The 13,655-nt window shown below is 43.7% G+C and overlaps 1 protein-coding gene across 1 annotated transcript in view; it reads left to right on the top strand.

The window, feature by feature from the left end:
* The first annotated feature begins 2,097 nt into the window (after positions 1–2,097).
* Positions 2,098–13,655, top strand: part of PRKG1 (protein kinase cGMP-dependent 1) — a 583,016-nt gene continuing 571,458 nt past the window's right edge. The window contains exon 1 of the mRNA XM_035137531.2: positions 2,098–2,550. Coding sequence (XP_034993422.2) covers positions 2,285–2,550 — 266 coding nt within the window. The 5' untranslated portion in view covers positions 2,098–2,284. The remainder of the gene's footprint in view (positions 2,551–13,655) is intronic.

Consider the following 13,655-nt stretch of genomic DNA (forward strand, 5'->3'; position numbering starts at 1 on the left):
GAAGATTATATGCTCTAAATGCATAGGCAATCACCAAAGCAGCACTTGAGGTACTCGAAATGGGAGCAAGAGAACTCTGCCCTGGAATTCTGAGAGGCCCCAGTAAGGAAGGAATAAAAAGATGATTAGAGTACTATGGTATAATAGCAGGCCATGAGCTCACATGTTCTCAGTTCAAATCTCACATCAAGTGACCCTTATGTGGTCAAAAGGGTAGGAAGCAGAGGTCATCAATAGACTGGCAAGTTTTCATGCCCAAGTTTCATAACAAGTCAGCTGTGTTATTCACAAATGGCATCAGGAGTGAGCAGCGAAGTTGCCAGATTTATTTGATTATGAAACCCAAGGTAGCCTGTGAATAAATATTGGAAGGATTTCTCCGTACAGCAAAGTGGCAAATGAGATTTAATATAAGTGCATAGTCATACACATTGGGGTGAAAAAGAAAACCCACAACAAAACCAAAAATCTATACACACACACTGATGGGGTCTGATTGCTGGTAGTCTGTGACTACCCAGGAAAGATTAGTACTAGTGAATAGGTCACTGAAAATGTCAACTCAGTGCATACCAGCAGAGAAAAAGGCAAATTCTATGTCAGGAATTATAGAAAAGGCGGCAAAAAGAAAACTGCCATTGTCACAATGCCCTTATGCAAATCTGTGCCCCAGCCACATTTGGAATTTTCTTGTACTGTTCTGATCACACCATCATTAAAAAGAAAAAAGAATACTGCACTACTGTACTGGAAAAGATATGGAACAAAAACATGCCAGTTGATAAGAAATGTTATCCATACAGGAAAAGGCTACACTTTTGGAATTGTTTAATTTAGAAGGGAAGGGGAGACGTGACAGAAGTTTATAAAATATGAATAAAATGAGAGATTTCCCTGCTCCTCTTTTAATATTAAAACTCGGGGTCATCTAAACAATTTAATTGGGAACAGGTTCAGAAAAAGAAGGTGCCTACTTTTTCAAACTATGCAGAGTTAACTTGTGGAATTAGTTGCCTCAGGATGTGGTGATGAGTTTGTTAGGTCTGTACTATAGGTCTATGCCTCCCCCCACACACATCAGCTGTAATAGCTGAACTTCCATGTTCAGAGAAAAGTATATCTTTGAATAGCAACACTGGGGACAAACATGTGCGGACACCAATTTGCTTCATGATCTGCTCCTTAGCTTTTGGGAGGCTCTTGGCCGCAGCTTTTGGAGCCCTTCTCACATTTACCCTGTGTGTCCTATTAAGCAAGCCATCAGTGCCTTCGGTTCCCAATTATAACAAGCCGGTTAGTAATACTGACCCACTTTACAAGGCTGTTGTTAGGATTTTTGAGGAGAAAAACGCACCAGGAGTGCTTGGAGCCCTTGACATACGCCTGGCCAAATGCTAAGTACCATTATGAAGGAACCAATTTGTGGAGGTTATTTTGAGGGGAGGGGAGGGATCAATAATTTATGAAGGACATCTAATTTTACAACCCCGCACCCTAAGCTTTGGTTACAGGGAGCTGTGTCACCCTTCAGGCTGCATAGTAATAATGGTTGCTATTTTAAGGACCGCATCTCTCTCTCTCCATCAACTTTCTTCCTCCCTCTGTTGTCTGTACCACTTAACACAGAAGATGTGGTGTGTGTGTGTGTGTGTGAGAGAGAGAGAGAGAGAGAGAGAGAGAGAGAGAGAGAGAGAGAGAGAGTTGGAGGAAGGGAGAGCCCTTGTCCTGGTGAGAGAATTTAGGAGTTTGGTGGGGCTACTGATGGCTATTCGCATGCCTCTTCTTTCCATCCTCCTCCTCCTCCTCCTTCTCCTCCTCTTCCTCCTCCCCGAGTGAATCCGGTAGGTATGAAGGGCGGCGGCGGCGGCGGCAGCAGGAGGGTAGCTCTAATTGCTTTCTCAATGAAAGATAATCACCCGGTCCCGAGGGACGCTTCCCGATTAGCACTCAACATCCAGTGATCTCAGCCCTCTCTCATCCTGCTGCCTCCATTTACAGCCCATTCAGCAGTAAGTGGATCGAAGAAAGCCGCTCACCACCACCCATTAGTGACAGCAGATCTCTCCCCACTGCTTTGGACTGACTCCCCCCCCCTTCTTCTTCACTCCCTCTCTTTCCCCTTTCCTCTCTCTCCCTCTCTTACTTAGAGGCTCCATTCACTCCGCGCTCGCCTGGGTCGCTGCTGCTGCTGCTGCGTTTGCTGCTCCTTCGCTCCCCCGCTCGCTTCCTTACGGGATACCAAAAAGAAAAAAAAAAGTTGCAGCGGAGCTAGGGCTTTCGAAACATGAGCGAGCTGGAAGGGGACTTTGCCAAGCTCTTGCTGCTGAAGGATGAGCGGATTAAAGAGCTGGAGAAGCGCTTGTCCGAGAAGGACGAGGAGATCCAGGAGCTGAGGAGGAAGCTGCACAAGTGTCAGTCCGTGCTGCCCGCGCCCACCACCCACATCGGACCCCGCACCACCCGGGCACAAGGCATCTCCGCCGAGCCCCAGACCTATCGCTCCTTCCACGATCTCCGGCAGGCGTTTCGGAAATTCACCAAATCCGAAAGGTAGGGACGGTGGACGACGAAAACGGAGAGGGTGTGTGTGTGTTTGTGTTTGTTTGGGGAGGGGGGGATACGTGCGCGCGTGAGCGCGTGCAGATACGTGTGTCAAATCTGACACCCTTGTCTCTTCCAGCCCCAAAGTCTCCTTAAAGCTGGATGGCTACAGCCGTGTGAGGGGCGGAGTTGGGGTGTGTGCAAACCCCCTCCTCGCTCTCTGCTGCCTTTTCTCCTTGGCGGGGCTGCCGCTTCTCTCCCCCCCCCCAGCCCCGCTTCCCAAGGTTAGGGGGACAAGTTTCTCAAGGGTGAAGAAAACGGTGAAGCCTTCATGCCCTGCCCATCACGTGCTGCCTTGGAGCGCTGCAGAAGAGTCCAATAAAATAAAAATAAAAAAATAAACCCGGGCTGACAGCAAACCCTCTCGGGCATCTGAATAGTGCGCTCTCAAAGCGTGGCAAAGTTCCTCCAGAAGTTCTTGGGGATATTTTGGAAGAGTCCTCGCCCACCCCCGTGCCCCCTCCCCTCCCCTGCTTCTCTTCTTTGCAAGCTCATCGTCTACCGAGATGAAGAGCCTCTTTTGCTCCCCATCATTTGGCAGTTGAGCTGCCCTTCTATTTTTGCTGAGCATGCCTGGATGGCTGGGCATGCGCAGTCACGACGGTCGAAGCCGCTTGCCCTTTCCTCCCTTTGCCCTTAGAATTGGCAGTTCTCATAACGGGGGTGGGGGAGGAGGAGGAGGTGTAGAGTGGGCAATCTAGAGACGTTTAGGAAATAAAAGGGGAGGGGAGAGGAAGAAATCTGGAGAGGAGGTCCTGGCGGAGAGAAGCCCAAACCCCTCCCTTTTCCTTCACCCCTTCCTCCCCCCCGCTGCCCCAGCGCTCCAAAATAATCCCGCCTCCTCTAGCCCGTCCCTTCCCAGTCTGGCTTTTGTTGCTGGTTTTTGCGAAAGAAAAAGTAAAGAAAGAGAGAGAGAGAGAGATCGTGACACAAGAGGAGCCCCATCGATCGGCCCCAGCATTAAACCCCCTGTGGACATTAGCGAGAGGAAGTACAGAGCGCATTATGAGCTTTTAAGCCGCTGGAAGTGCAGAGCTCAAAATGCATGTTGCAGGATATTGAATATCCCATTAAACGGCGTCTCTCCTTCTCCCTCTCTCACCCCACCCCGACTCCTTTCCTTTCATCATCATCTGTTACTCTCCTGCCTAGTTTGAATGATCATACCTTGGAGGAAGGGGAAGGATGTTAGTGAGAAAGGAGAGGTACCAGGCATGTGCTGGACACGTGTGTGTGTGTGTGTGTGTGTGTGTGTGTAAATTTAGAACTCGGGGCAAAAGTTGGGGGCAAAGTTTTGTCTGGTAGGGGTGGGCCGGTTTGAGTTGGTGACTTGGTTTTAGTGCTGATGAGGTTTTCAGAGTTTGTAATTGTTAATAGAGTTGGAAGGGACCCCGGGCAACATAGGAATTTCAACAAAAACATCCATGACAGATGGCCATCCAACCTCTGTTTAAAAACCTTTGAGGAAGGAGAGTCTGCTACCTCTCCCACTGTCAGAAAGTTCTTCCTGGTGTCCAGCTGGAATCTCCTCTTGCCACATTTACTGCTGCACCCATATTTCTCGACTCTCTTAAACTGGCCCTCAAATCTCTGAGACCCTTTTGCATTGTTTCTTGTGCAGAAATGTTAACCTGAGGGTAGGCTCCCAGAGCAATGAAGGTGAACAGGAGAGGTCACTGGAGTGGCCACTGTTCCAAGTCTTGGGATCTGGGAAGCACAATTACCTTCCAACTACAATATAAAATGTAAAAAATTCCTTCTTTATTGTTGTTGTTGTTTAGTCGTTTAGTCGTGTCCGACTCTTCGTAACCCCATGGACCATAGCACGCCAGGCACTCCTGTCTTCCAATGCCTCCCGCAGTTTGGTCAAACTCATGTTCGTAGCTTCAAGAACACTGTCCAACCATCTCGTCCTCTGTGTCCCCTTCTCCTAGTGCCCTCAATCTTTCCCAACATCAGGGTCTTTTCCAGGGAGTCTTCTCTTCTCATGAGGTGGCCAAAGTATTAAAGCCTCAGCTTCACGATCTGTCCTTCCAGTGAGCGCTCAGGGCTGATTTCCTTCAGAATGGATAGGTTTGATCTTCTTGATCAAACCTATCCTTCTTTATAGCACTACAATAAACTTATCTGCTCAGAATGGGCACGGCTCGTTTTCTCCTTTGCCAGGGATGATGACAGATTTAAAACATCCTGCATCTTCATTCACTTTAATTTACGTTTAACTGTAAGCTTCTCGGTGTAGGGACCTAACCACTTATATGGGTCTACAGTACCATGCACCTTGTTGACTCTATAAAAAACAATGAACAATAAGAAAAAGTGTCATTAATAAGGATTTTTAAGTTAAAAAAGTAGTTAATGAATTATGAGTTTTAATTGATTTGCCCTTGAATGAAACAACAGCTCTAAGCGGGGGGGGGGGGGGCTCCTATAAACAATGTTTTTAGATGCTTTACACACACTGCAGCAGGCACCATCTGCTAGAAGAAGCAGTCCTTCCTGTGTGTGTGGAAAATGCCTCTTCTGTGATGGTCCTTTATATCCATTCAAGTAAAAAAAAGGTAAAGGACCCCTGACAGTTAAGTCCAGTCGACTCTGGGGTTGTGGCGCTCATCTCGCTTTACTGGCCGAGAGAGCTGACATTTGTCCGCAGACAGTTTTTCCGTGTCATGTGGCCAGCATGACTAAGCCGCTTCTGGCGAAACCAGAGCAGCGCACGGAAACGCCGTTTACCTTCCCGCCGGAGCGGTACCTATTTATCTACTTGCACTTTGACATGCTTTTGAACTGCTAGGTTGACAGGAGGTGGGACCGAGCAATGGGAGCTCACCCTGTCGCAGGGATTCGAACTGCCAATCTTCCGATCGGCAAGCCCAAGAGGCTCAGTGGTTTACACCACAGCGCCACCTGCGTCCCCCATTCAAATAATACAGACATAATAAATAAATAAATAAAGCACAAATGTAATATATAAAGTTATTTCTATAATAATAAAGGAATATAAATTGCATGTTTTATTTATAAACACTGCTTGGTTACTTGAGGGGATCTTTTTTTAAATATGTGAGAATGTTTTTAGTTAATTACATAAACACTGCTGACTCTTGTGACATTTGTAAGTTGGCTGCAGGCCTAACCATGCTTGGAAAAAAGTTCTTCTGATTTCAAGGGAACTTGCTCCCAGGTAGCCTAAACCCTATAAGAAGTTGTCTAGAACAGGGAATCAGCAAATGTGAAATAATTGTTATTGCTCTTAAATCTAGGAGAGGAAGTCTGGACTGGGTGGCCGGGAGGGGGGGGGAGGATGAGGTTGTCTGAATGAGGAACAGTAAAGATTTGTTTCTGTTGAGAAAGAAGTTGCTGGAGTGACAAAATTACACAGCGGTCCAAGTGGTCTCTGTAAAACTGTGTTAGACACATCCCATACAAAAAAAGCCAGAAGGGTGTGATTAAAAATTGGCTTCCTCACAGTGTCAACTGTGGCTTGAATGTGTGTGAGTGTGTGGGTTTGGTGTAGTTCCTTAGTTTATTTCTGTTTTTGGGTGTCTTCCTCATCTTTCAAAATGCCTGGAGTTTGGGAGGTCGGGGTAGGATTGGGGAAGGCTGTCATCTTTAACACACCCAGTTCGCTTAGAGGCTTTAAATTTTTTTTTTTATAAAATGGATGCACTGGCCCCTTTGCTGCAGTCACCTTTTAAAAATAAGGCTGCATTAATGACTGGGGTTATTTTATGAATTTTGAAAGTCCTGCTTCTGAAGCCACAGCTTCACTTGAAAGAGAGCACTGTAGGTCTTTTGTGTCAAAATTAAACTGGCCTTGTAAATATAGGATTTAAGTGAGGGGTTCCATGAGACTGATATTCCCACTGGAAAAATGACTTTCAAAGAGGTTTCGCAAGGCTGTGGATGTCACACTGCTGCACGCCTCCCTGCTCTTTCCCAAACTGGGAAACTTGTGGGGATTGAGAGCTAGTCTTAGTTCACAGAGACAGATTTATCTCTTCCATCAGATGTCAAGAGTACACATTTTTCTTCCAACATTCATTGCAATTATTAAGTCCCAACTTCCTCCTCTTGGTGGTTTACACTAGGACAGAGGGTAATTTCTCGTCCGTCCCCCCCACTGCTAAATTTTTGGGCTTCTGCTTTTGAATAGAATACAAGCCATGAAGTTTATTTTCAGCACACTGACTCACTGTAACAGGGAGTTATGACATGTATAATATATGGAGATAGTAATGGTTGGAATTGAGGGTGGGAGAGATGCACAAGAACGTTTAAAGGAACAGAATGTCTTTTTAGTAACAATACCACAGGCAGTTTTCTCTCTACCCCCACTCCTAAAAGATATAAAATGTTGGCTCTAAGGGTTTTTAAAAAAAGTTATATCTGTGTTATTATATCGTACTATGGTTATATGCTTTACTTTAAAGTATTTAAATTAAAACTAAAGCTGCAACTCATAAACACACGTGGTAGAGAATGAGGCTGCAATCACATACACACTTACCTGGGAGTAAGCCCCTTTGAACTCAATAGAACTTACTTCTGAGTAGGTACGTATAGCAGTAGGTCCTAAACTGCCCCCTCCCATGGACCACTGGAAAGTTGCTGAGGGTCTTGGTAGACCACTTAATGATTTGTCTGCCTATTGAAGCAATTTTAATTCCATAGTACTCAAACTCTAAGGCAAGATAATCCGTATATAATACATAATTCTTTTTAAAAATAGAAGAAGAAATAAAAATATAATTAAAAATCAAGATGAACAGTAAGCCCACAATTTACTAGAGGGTTTGGTTCCCAGGAACCATGCACAAACACCAAAAGGTGTAAAGCCAGGAAGACCCATAAAAACCATCTCTGCTTTTTAGCTCTCCCACCAGTTGAGGAGGAAGCTGTCTTGCATTTTGGGGCCATGCTTCAGATCACCTTCCCTTGCTCTTAGACCACCTCTCTCCCTGCTCTCGCTAGGACTCTTTGATGATGCCCTTTGATGATGCCCGAACACACTCCCAGGGTGAGTGCAATGGTTGGTGGGACTGCCAATTGTTTCCCACACTCACACCTCCTTTTGACGTTTTTCTACTGATTATTTTGATTCCCCCTGCATTTTCCCAATTTATCTATTTTTTAATTAACCACATACCGGTAAGTTTGCAACCATGTAAAAAAAAATTTGAGCAGAAGTTGTGAGTTTAGTGTATTCAGTGGGCCAAGTGGGCTAGCCCCCATCTTCAATTACAAATCCACAGACACACCACAGACCAGTTATGGTCCATAAACCACAGTTGAACTCTATGTGGTTTACTTCTGATGTAAGTAAACAGGAGTAAATATGCTTAAGATCAGGATGAAAGAGTATTTTCTGGATTTCTCTGCTAAAAGATGATGATAAATAGTGACAAATTAATAGTGATAGATTTAGTGCTGGGAATGGAAAGGGCATTATACTGATGGATTGAATACTAGGGATGGAAAGATGAATTGAAGAGTTTGGTCAAACACAGATCCTGAAGTATACAGAGCGAACAACAGCTGTTAAAATGGCAGGATCCTTTTAAAAATTTGTTTCACTGAAACTGTTCACCTTGACCTCTCTCATTGTTGGGAAAACAAATACAAATATTGTATATTTCATTCCCACTTAAATATTATTGCTATAATATTCAAACAACACAACTTTTGTTATGCTGAGATTTCTCTGATTACGGAGATGATGTCTATGAAGCATTTTGAGCACATGATATTCACTTGGTAAATGCTAAGGGTTTTTCCCCCGGTAATAAAACAATATATACATTAATCAAAGTCTTTATGTTGTTTTATGTGTCAACACATGATATGCTAAAGGCTCCTGTGAATGATACGAAACGTTTATGGCATTTTTCAAGTATGCAATTAAATTATTGAAATAGTACCCCTTTCCTTTCCCTCCCTCAGGAGTCCAAATGCACTGCTGAATAATTTGGAGTCCCTCTGGCAATGCATAGTGCAGATTGGCCAGATTGCTTGAAAACTGTAGTGAGGAGACTGAATCCAATAATAGGAGCTGATCTGACATTTGGGCAATGTGACAGCTGGACATTTAAGGTGTGGGGGAGCAATGCTAAAATCTGCTCACATAGCGGACTCCATGCATCCTTTTTTTGCCTCGTAAGAAGTGCAAACATAAAAGATGCTGCAAAATCATAGTGTTTCCCTACGCCATACAAAACAACTTCCTGGTTCAGAGCAATGGTCCAAATAGCACTATTCTTGATAGCACTAGGTACTTCAGACTGGAGGTATCAGTTCTGCCAGGCTTCATTGATTATTTTTAAATTTCAGCAATCACTTATTTGGGCACATCAACTGTATCATAATAGATGGCCTGGTTCACCATTCATATTTTGTCACTAGAATATGTGATTGAGCCATCTAACACAGACAGAACTTTCATATCAACCATTTCACACACAGTGGCTATTAATGGTGTGTGTTTTGTTTGTCCAGGACAAACAAAAAATGCACATGCATGTGTGAACTGGTGCTCAGTTAATACGAGCAAGTGATCCTCGCTGCTAAACTTGTCACTCAATAAAAGAAATCTCAACCAATTCACAGTATGAGTTCTAACACTGCAATCCGATACAGAAATACTTAGAAATCCAATGGGGCTTTCTCCAGGTAAATGTGTATAGGATTGCATCCTAAGTCAAATTATTTAGTAAACTTGTTTATGATTAAAAACAATAGTCGGGAAGCATTCTTTCTTAGATGTTGCATGCAAATGTTTTAGAGCAGGCCTTCCCTCTTGGAAGAAGAGGGATGTCTCTTTTCAAAAGGCGATTGCAGTTTGCCTAACAGGGTTAGCATTTTGTAATGAGGCCTTGGCTCAACCATGAAGCTCACTGCAGGACCTTGAGTCAGTCACTCTCAGCCCTAACCAACTTCACAGGGTTGTTGTGAGGTTAAGGGGACTGGGGAAATCTTGAGATCCTTGGTGGAGGGATGGGAGTGAAATCTAATAATAATAACATAAATGTTAAAAAAAATACATTTAAAAATCTGGGCATCTTTTTAGTCAATCTTTTTTTAAAAAGAGTTTTATCTAACAGATTAATCTATTAAGCAATAAAGCCCTAATATCCACATCTTTCGTGAACTGCTTGAAAATAAAATAGAAAAAACTACCCAGCAAAGAGCCTGGAAGCTAAGTCGCAAATTAAGAGGCACCCAGATTAATTGTTTTTCCCCAATTACTATTCTGTTTAATTCCCTCCACCAAGGTTTTAAAGAGTTGCTTCAAAAGCTCTTCTTAGCCCTTTCAGGGCTCATGTCCACAAACATAGCTTGGGATTCATAATGCAAATTATGCGGCGCATGCGAACGAAAAATGGAAAATATTTGTGACTGTCAATATGGTTTATTTCTGTTGCAAGGCCCTGGATTAGTTCTTTGTAGTATGCTATCCAGATGGGCATTATCACATGACATTACCCAAAATTCCAAAGATCAAGCATGTGCTGTGAAAAAAACACTTCCTTTGGTTCATGTGATAGTGTTGCAAGTTCTCTACTCCTGGTATGTGTGAAACGATAAACAAATCTATCATAATTGCTTGTAATTCCTGACTTTACATACCGTTAACATGAATCCTCCACAGCCATTTCTGTTGAGAAGCTTGAGAGCTGTGATGTTGTTAGTGATGAGCTGGCATCTTTGCTTATGGCAAAATGATATATGAAGCTGTTCTCTTATCTTTTTGTTCCCCAGACTTCTGGTAGCCAAAACACACTTTCTTTCTGAATTAAAATTGAAGGCACATTTCCTGTTGCACCAATAAATAGTTTCCATTAGCATGAAAAAAGGATAAAGGGTTCTGAACAACCCCCTCCCCACTTGCACAGGCCCACAGCAGCTTCCTGGAGCTTGGGCCACTGCTACCCTACAACTAGCAGCATTTTAAAGTGTAATATTCCTATGGCCTTAAAAATCTTTCAGGCAAAATCTCTGGTCCAACTTCTATACAGTTCACAAATTGGACTCTGCCAATCTTAAGACTCTTGAAACAGTCCAATCAAAATTTCTTAGATCCCTATTCAGCACCCTTAAGAGCACATCTAATGTAATATTAAGGCAAGAGGCAGGACTGCCCAGAGTTGAATTAAAAGTCTGGGAACAAGCAGTATTCCTCTGGTTGAAAATTCATTATAACCCAAAGGGAATGTTATCTCATTTTCTGGCCGCAGCCCCTTATCCACCTTGGCTTACGCAAATTACTAACAAGATCAAACAAATTGGCCTAAACCCAGAAGACCTCTTTAATGGTACTTTGAATAAGGCAAAAACAATTATTACTGAGAGGCTTTTCTATATTGAACTGCAAAAAGAAGACGCCTTACTCCCTGAGAACTACAGGTGTCTAAAATCTTGGCCTAATTTGGCAGCTGCCCCGTATCTATCCAATATTACTTATGAATCTTATAGATGGGCCTTTTCCAGAGCTCGATTTGATGCGATGCCTTCAGCTGTGTTACATGACAAATTCTTGCCTGTACTAATCGAAGAGCACTTTTGCCCATGCATGTCCAATAAGGTGGAATCTGTTATTCACATTCTTTTATTTTGTGAACTCTATAGTGAAGAGCGATCACGACTCATTTTACCCCTATTATCAAAATTCACACCCTTGCAATATTATCTGGAATTTCCCCCCGAAACATTACATAAATTCCTTTTGGAAGATTCTTTTAGCTCAGTATTCTACGCTGTGGCCAAATGTCGCACCTTAGCTATTAAAAAACGTAAATCTCTTTTATTGAATAACATATTATAACAATTTGTCCTGCCCTCCGATGTTGATATTGCTGATCTTTTGTTTGGAGTTGTGTTGTTTTGTATTGCTGGCTCTTGCTGTAATAAAATTGACTGACTGACTGAAGTGTAATAAAAAGGCAAAAACTTGCTGCCACCACAGTAGCATACCCTCAAACATTCAACAGATGAAAATCGGGAAAAACAGGGAAATGCAGATTCTCTTACCTCCTTCCCCAAGCCCGGTAAGACCTTTCCCAGCTTTGGGAAGGAGATGCGATGGTCTTGCAGGGTCTGAGAGCATTCCCGCTTCCTTTCCAAAGCCCTGTAAGTTCTTGCCAGCTTTGGGAAGGAGGCAGGAGGACTCTAGGATCCTCCCTGCAACCCCACCTTTACCCAGGCACCCCAGGCCCTTCTACATTTCCGGGATATTCCCAGATCAAATCAGAAACCGAGATGGCTTCTGTATTTCTGGGGATGCCATAGTTAAATCATGGCAGTTGGAAGGTATGCAGTAGCTGCTTTTTCCTGAAACTTGAAAGCGGGGATGGGAAGCCTTTTTCTGTCTGAGGGCTGCATTGCCTTCTGGGCAACCTTCCTCGGGCCACATGCCAGTGGTGGCCCTCTCCATCCTGCCTTCAGGCAAGGAAGAGGCATTATCAGAGTTGACGGACACAGGCTAGGTCGAAAAACTCAAGGAATGTGTGAAGGAGGGCCAATGATGGTTGAGGTTTGATGAAAGGGGGTATGGTTGGGGAGTGTCCTGATGGTCAGATCGAGGGGTTTGGAGAGGCACAGGCATGAGGTTTCCTACCCCTGTTTTAAAGGAAAGTCGGGGAGCTGTCCTGGTTGCCACAGGTTCTATCTCTCACTGACAATACTCAAAATGTCGCCTCTCCTGGCATCACACTCTACCCTGAGTCAGGAGAACCAGTGATTTTGTGGTTGTTTAGTTCAGCCTCAATGTATATCTTACATAGTAAAATGGTACCTACCGTTTGCTGGATCAATTGATGAACAAGTTACAGTTACCTAAGTAAGTACATAGGACAAACTTCTGCAGCAGTATAATTGTATGCTGTTTACAGTGGGACTTATTCCTTAGCCACTGTGCTTAGAATTGGAGCCTTAGCTACACAGATGCAAGATAGCGAACCTCAGAATAGTTTGGGTGCAGGTAAGGCAGTGGTGGGGGACCTTTGGCTCTGTAGATGTTGAAGGTCTGTGACTCACATCACACTGCAAACTGGAGTCTCATCAGGAGTACCACAAGATCCCTTCCTTGATGTAAGAACTGGACTTCCTTACTGCCCTTTCATCAGTGTGGTGAAGGTTCTTCTTCAAGTCTCATTGAGTTTTCCATTTTTGGTGGCAGCTTGAAGAAAAGTGCAAGAAATAATAATGGCTAAGCAGGAACATGCCTAAATCACAACTACTAATTAGTCATAGAATCATAGAGTTGGAAAGGGACCCGGTGGATTATCTAGTCCAACCCCCTGGCATTGCAGGAATATGCAGTTGTCCATTATGGGAATCGAACCTGCAACCTTGTTGCTATTAGCACCATGCTCTTAAATAACCAATTGAGCTATCCTACCCCTTCTTTGAAGTGGTGGCAGCATTGACCCCTACAGAGAGGCTTACCTGACATTATGCAGTGGACTTTTTGGCACCAGATGAAGAATTTAGCTTCCCAAGCTTTTCCATCTTAAGATCTTTTAGATCAGGGGTGCAGATCCTCAGGCCCGGGGGCCAAAGGCAGCCTTCCAAGCCCCTCTCTCTGACCCTCAAGACACTCCCCAGAGTTCCCTGCAAAGAGGGTTGATTGTTAAACCACTCTGGAAATCGTAGCTCTGTAAGGGGAATATGGCTCTCCAGTCCTAACAACTCTTAGCACCCAGCACAGTATTCTTTGGGGGAATCCACGAAAGCATATGAGACCTAAGCCTGGATCCAGTCTTGTGTTTTAGGTTTTTTTTAAAATTATAAGACACTCGGTGTAATTTTGTTCTTGGATGATATACAATTACTGTAGATAAAAGGCAATAAAATGTATTCTTAATCTTTATTCTGGCCCCCCTTTAATAATACCTTGTGTTGCAGCCTTGTTAAATTCTATAAGGAAGGGGCAATCATTTGGGGAAGGTTTGCGTGTTCTTTTATATGCGGCATTTCAATAATATATGTGTCAGCAAAAGGTCAGCAGCCTGAGGAGGAAATCTAGCTGGCAGCCAACTGTGTTAGGTAGGAGAGGG

This window comes from Zootoca vivipara, chromosome 5 (assembly GCF_963506605.1).
Source record: "Zootoca vivipara chromosome 5, rZooViv1.1, whole genome shotgun sequence".
In the NCBI taxonomy this organism is placed as follows: domain Eukaryota; kingdom Metazoa; phylum Chordata; class Lepidosauria; order Squamata; family Lacertidae; genus Zootoca; species Zootoca vivipara.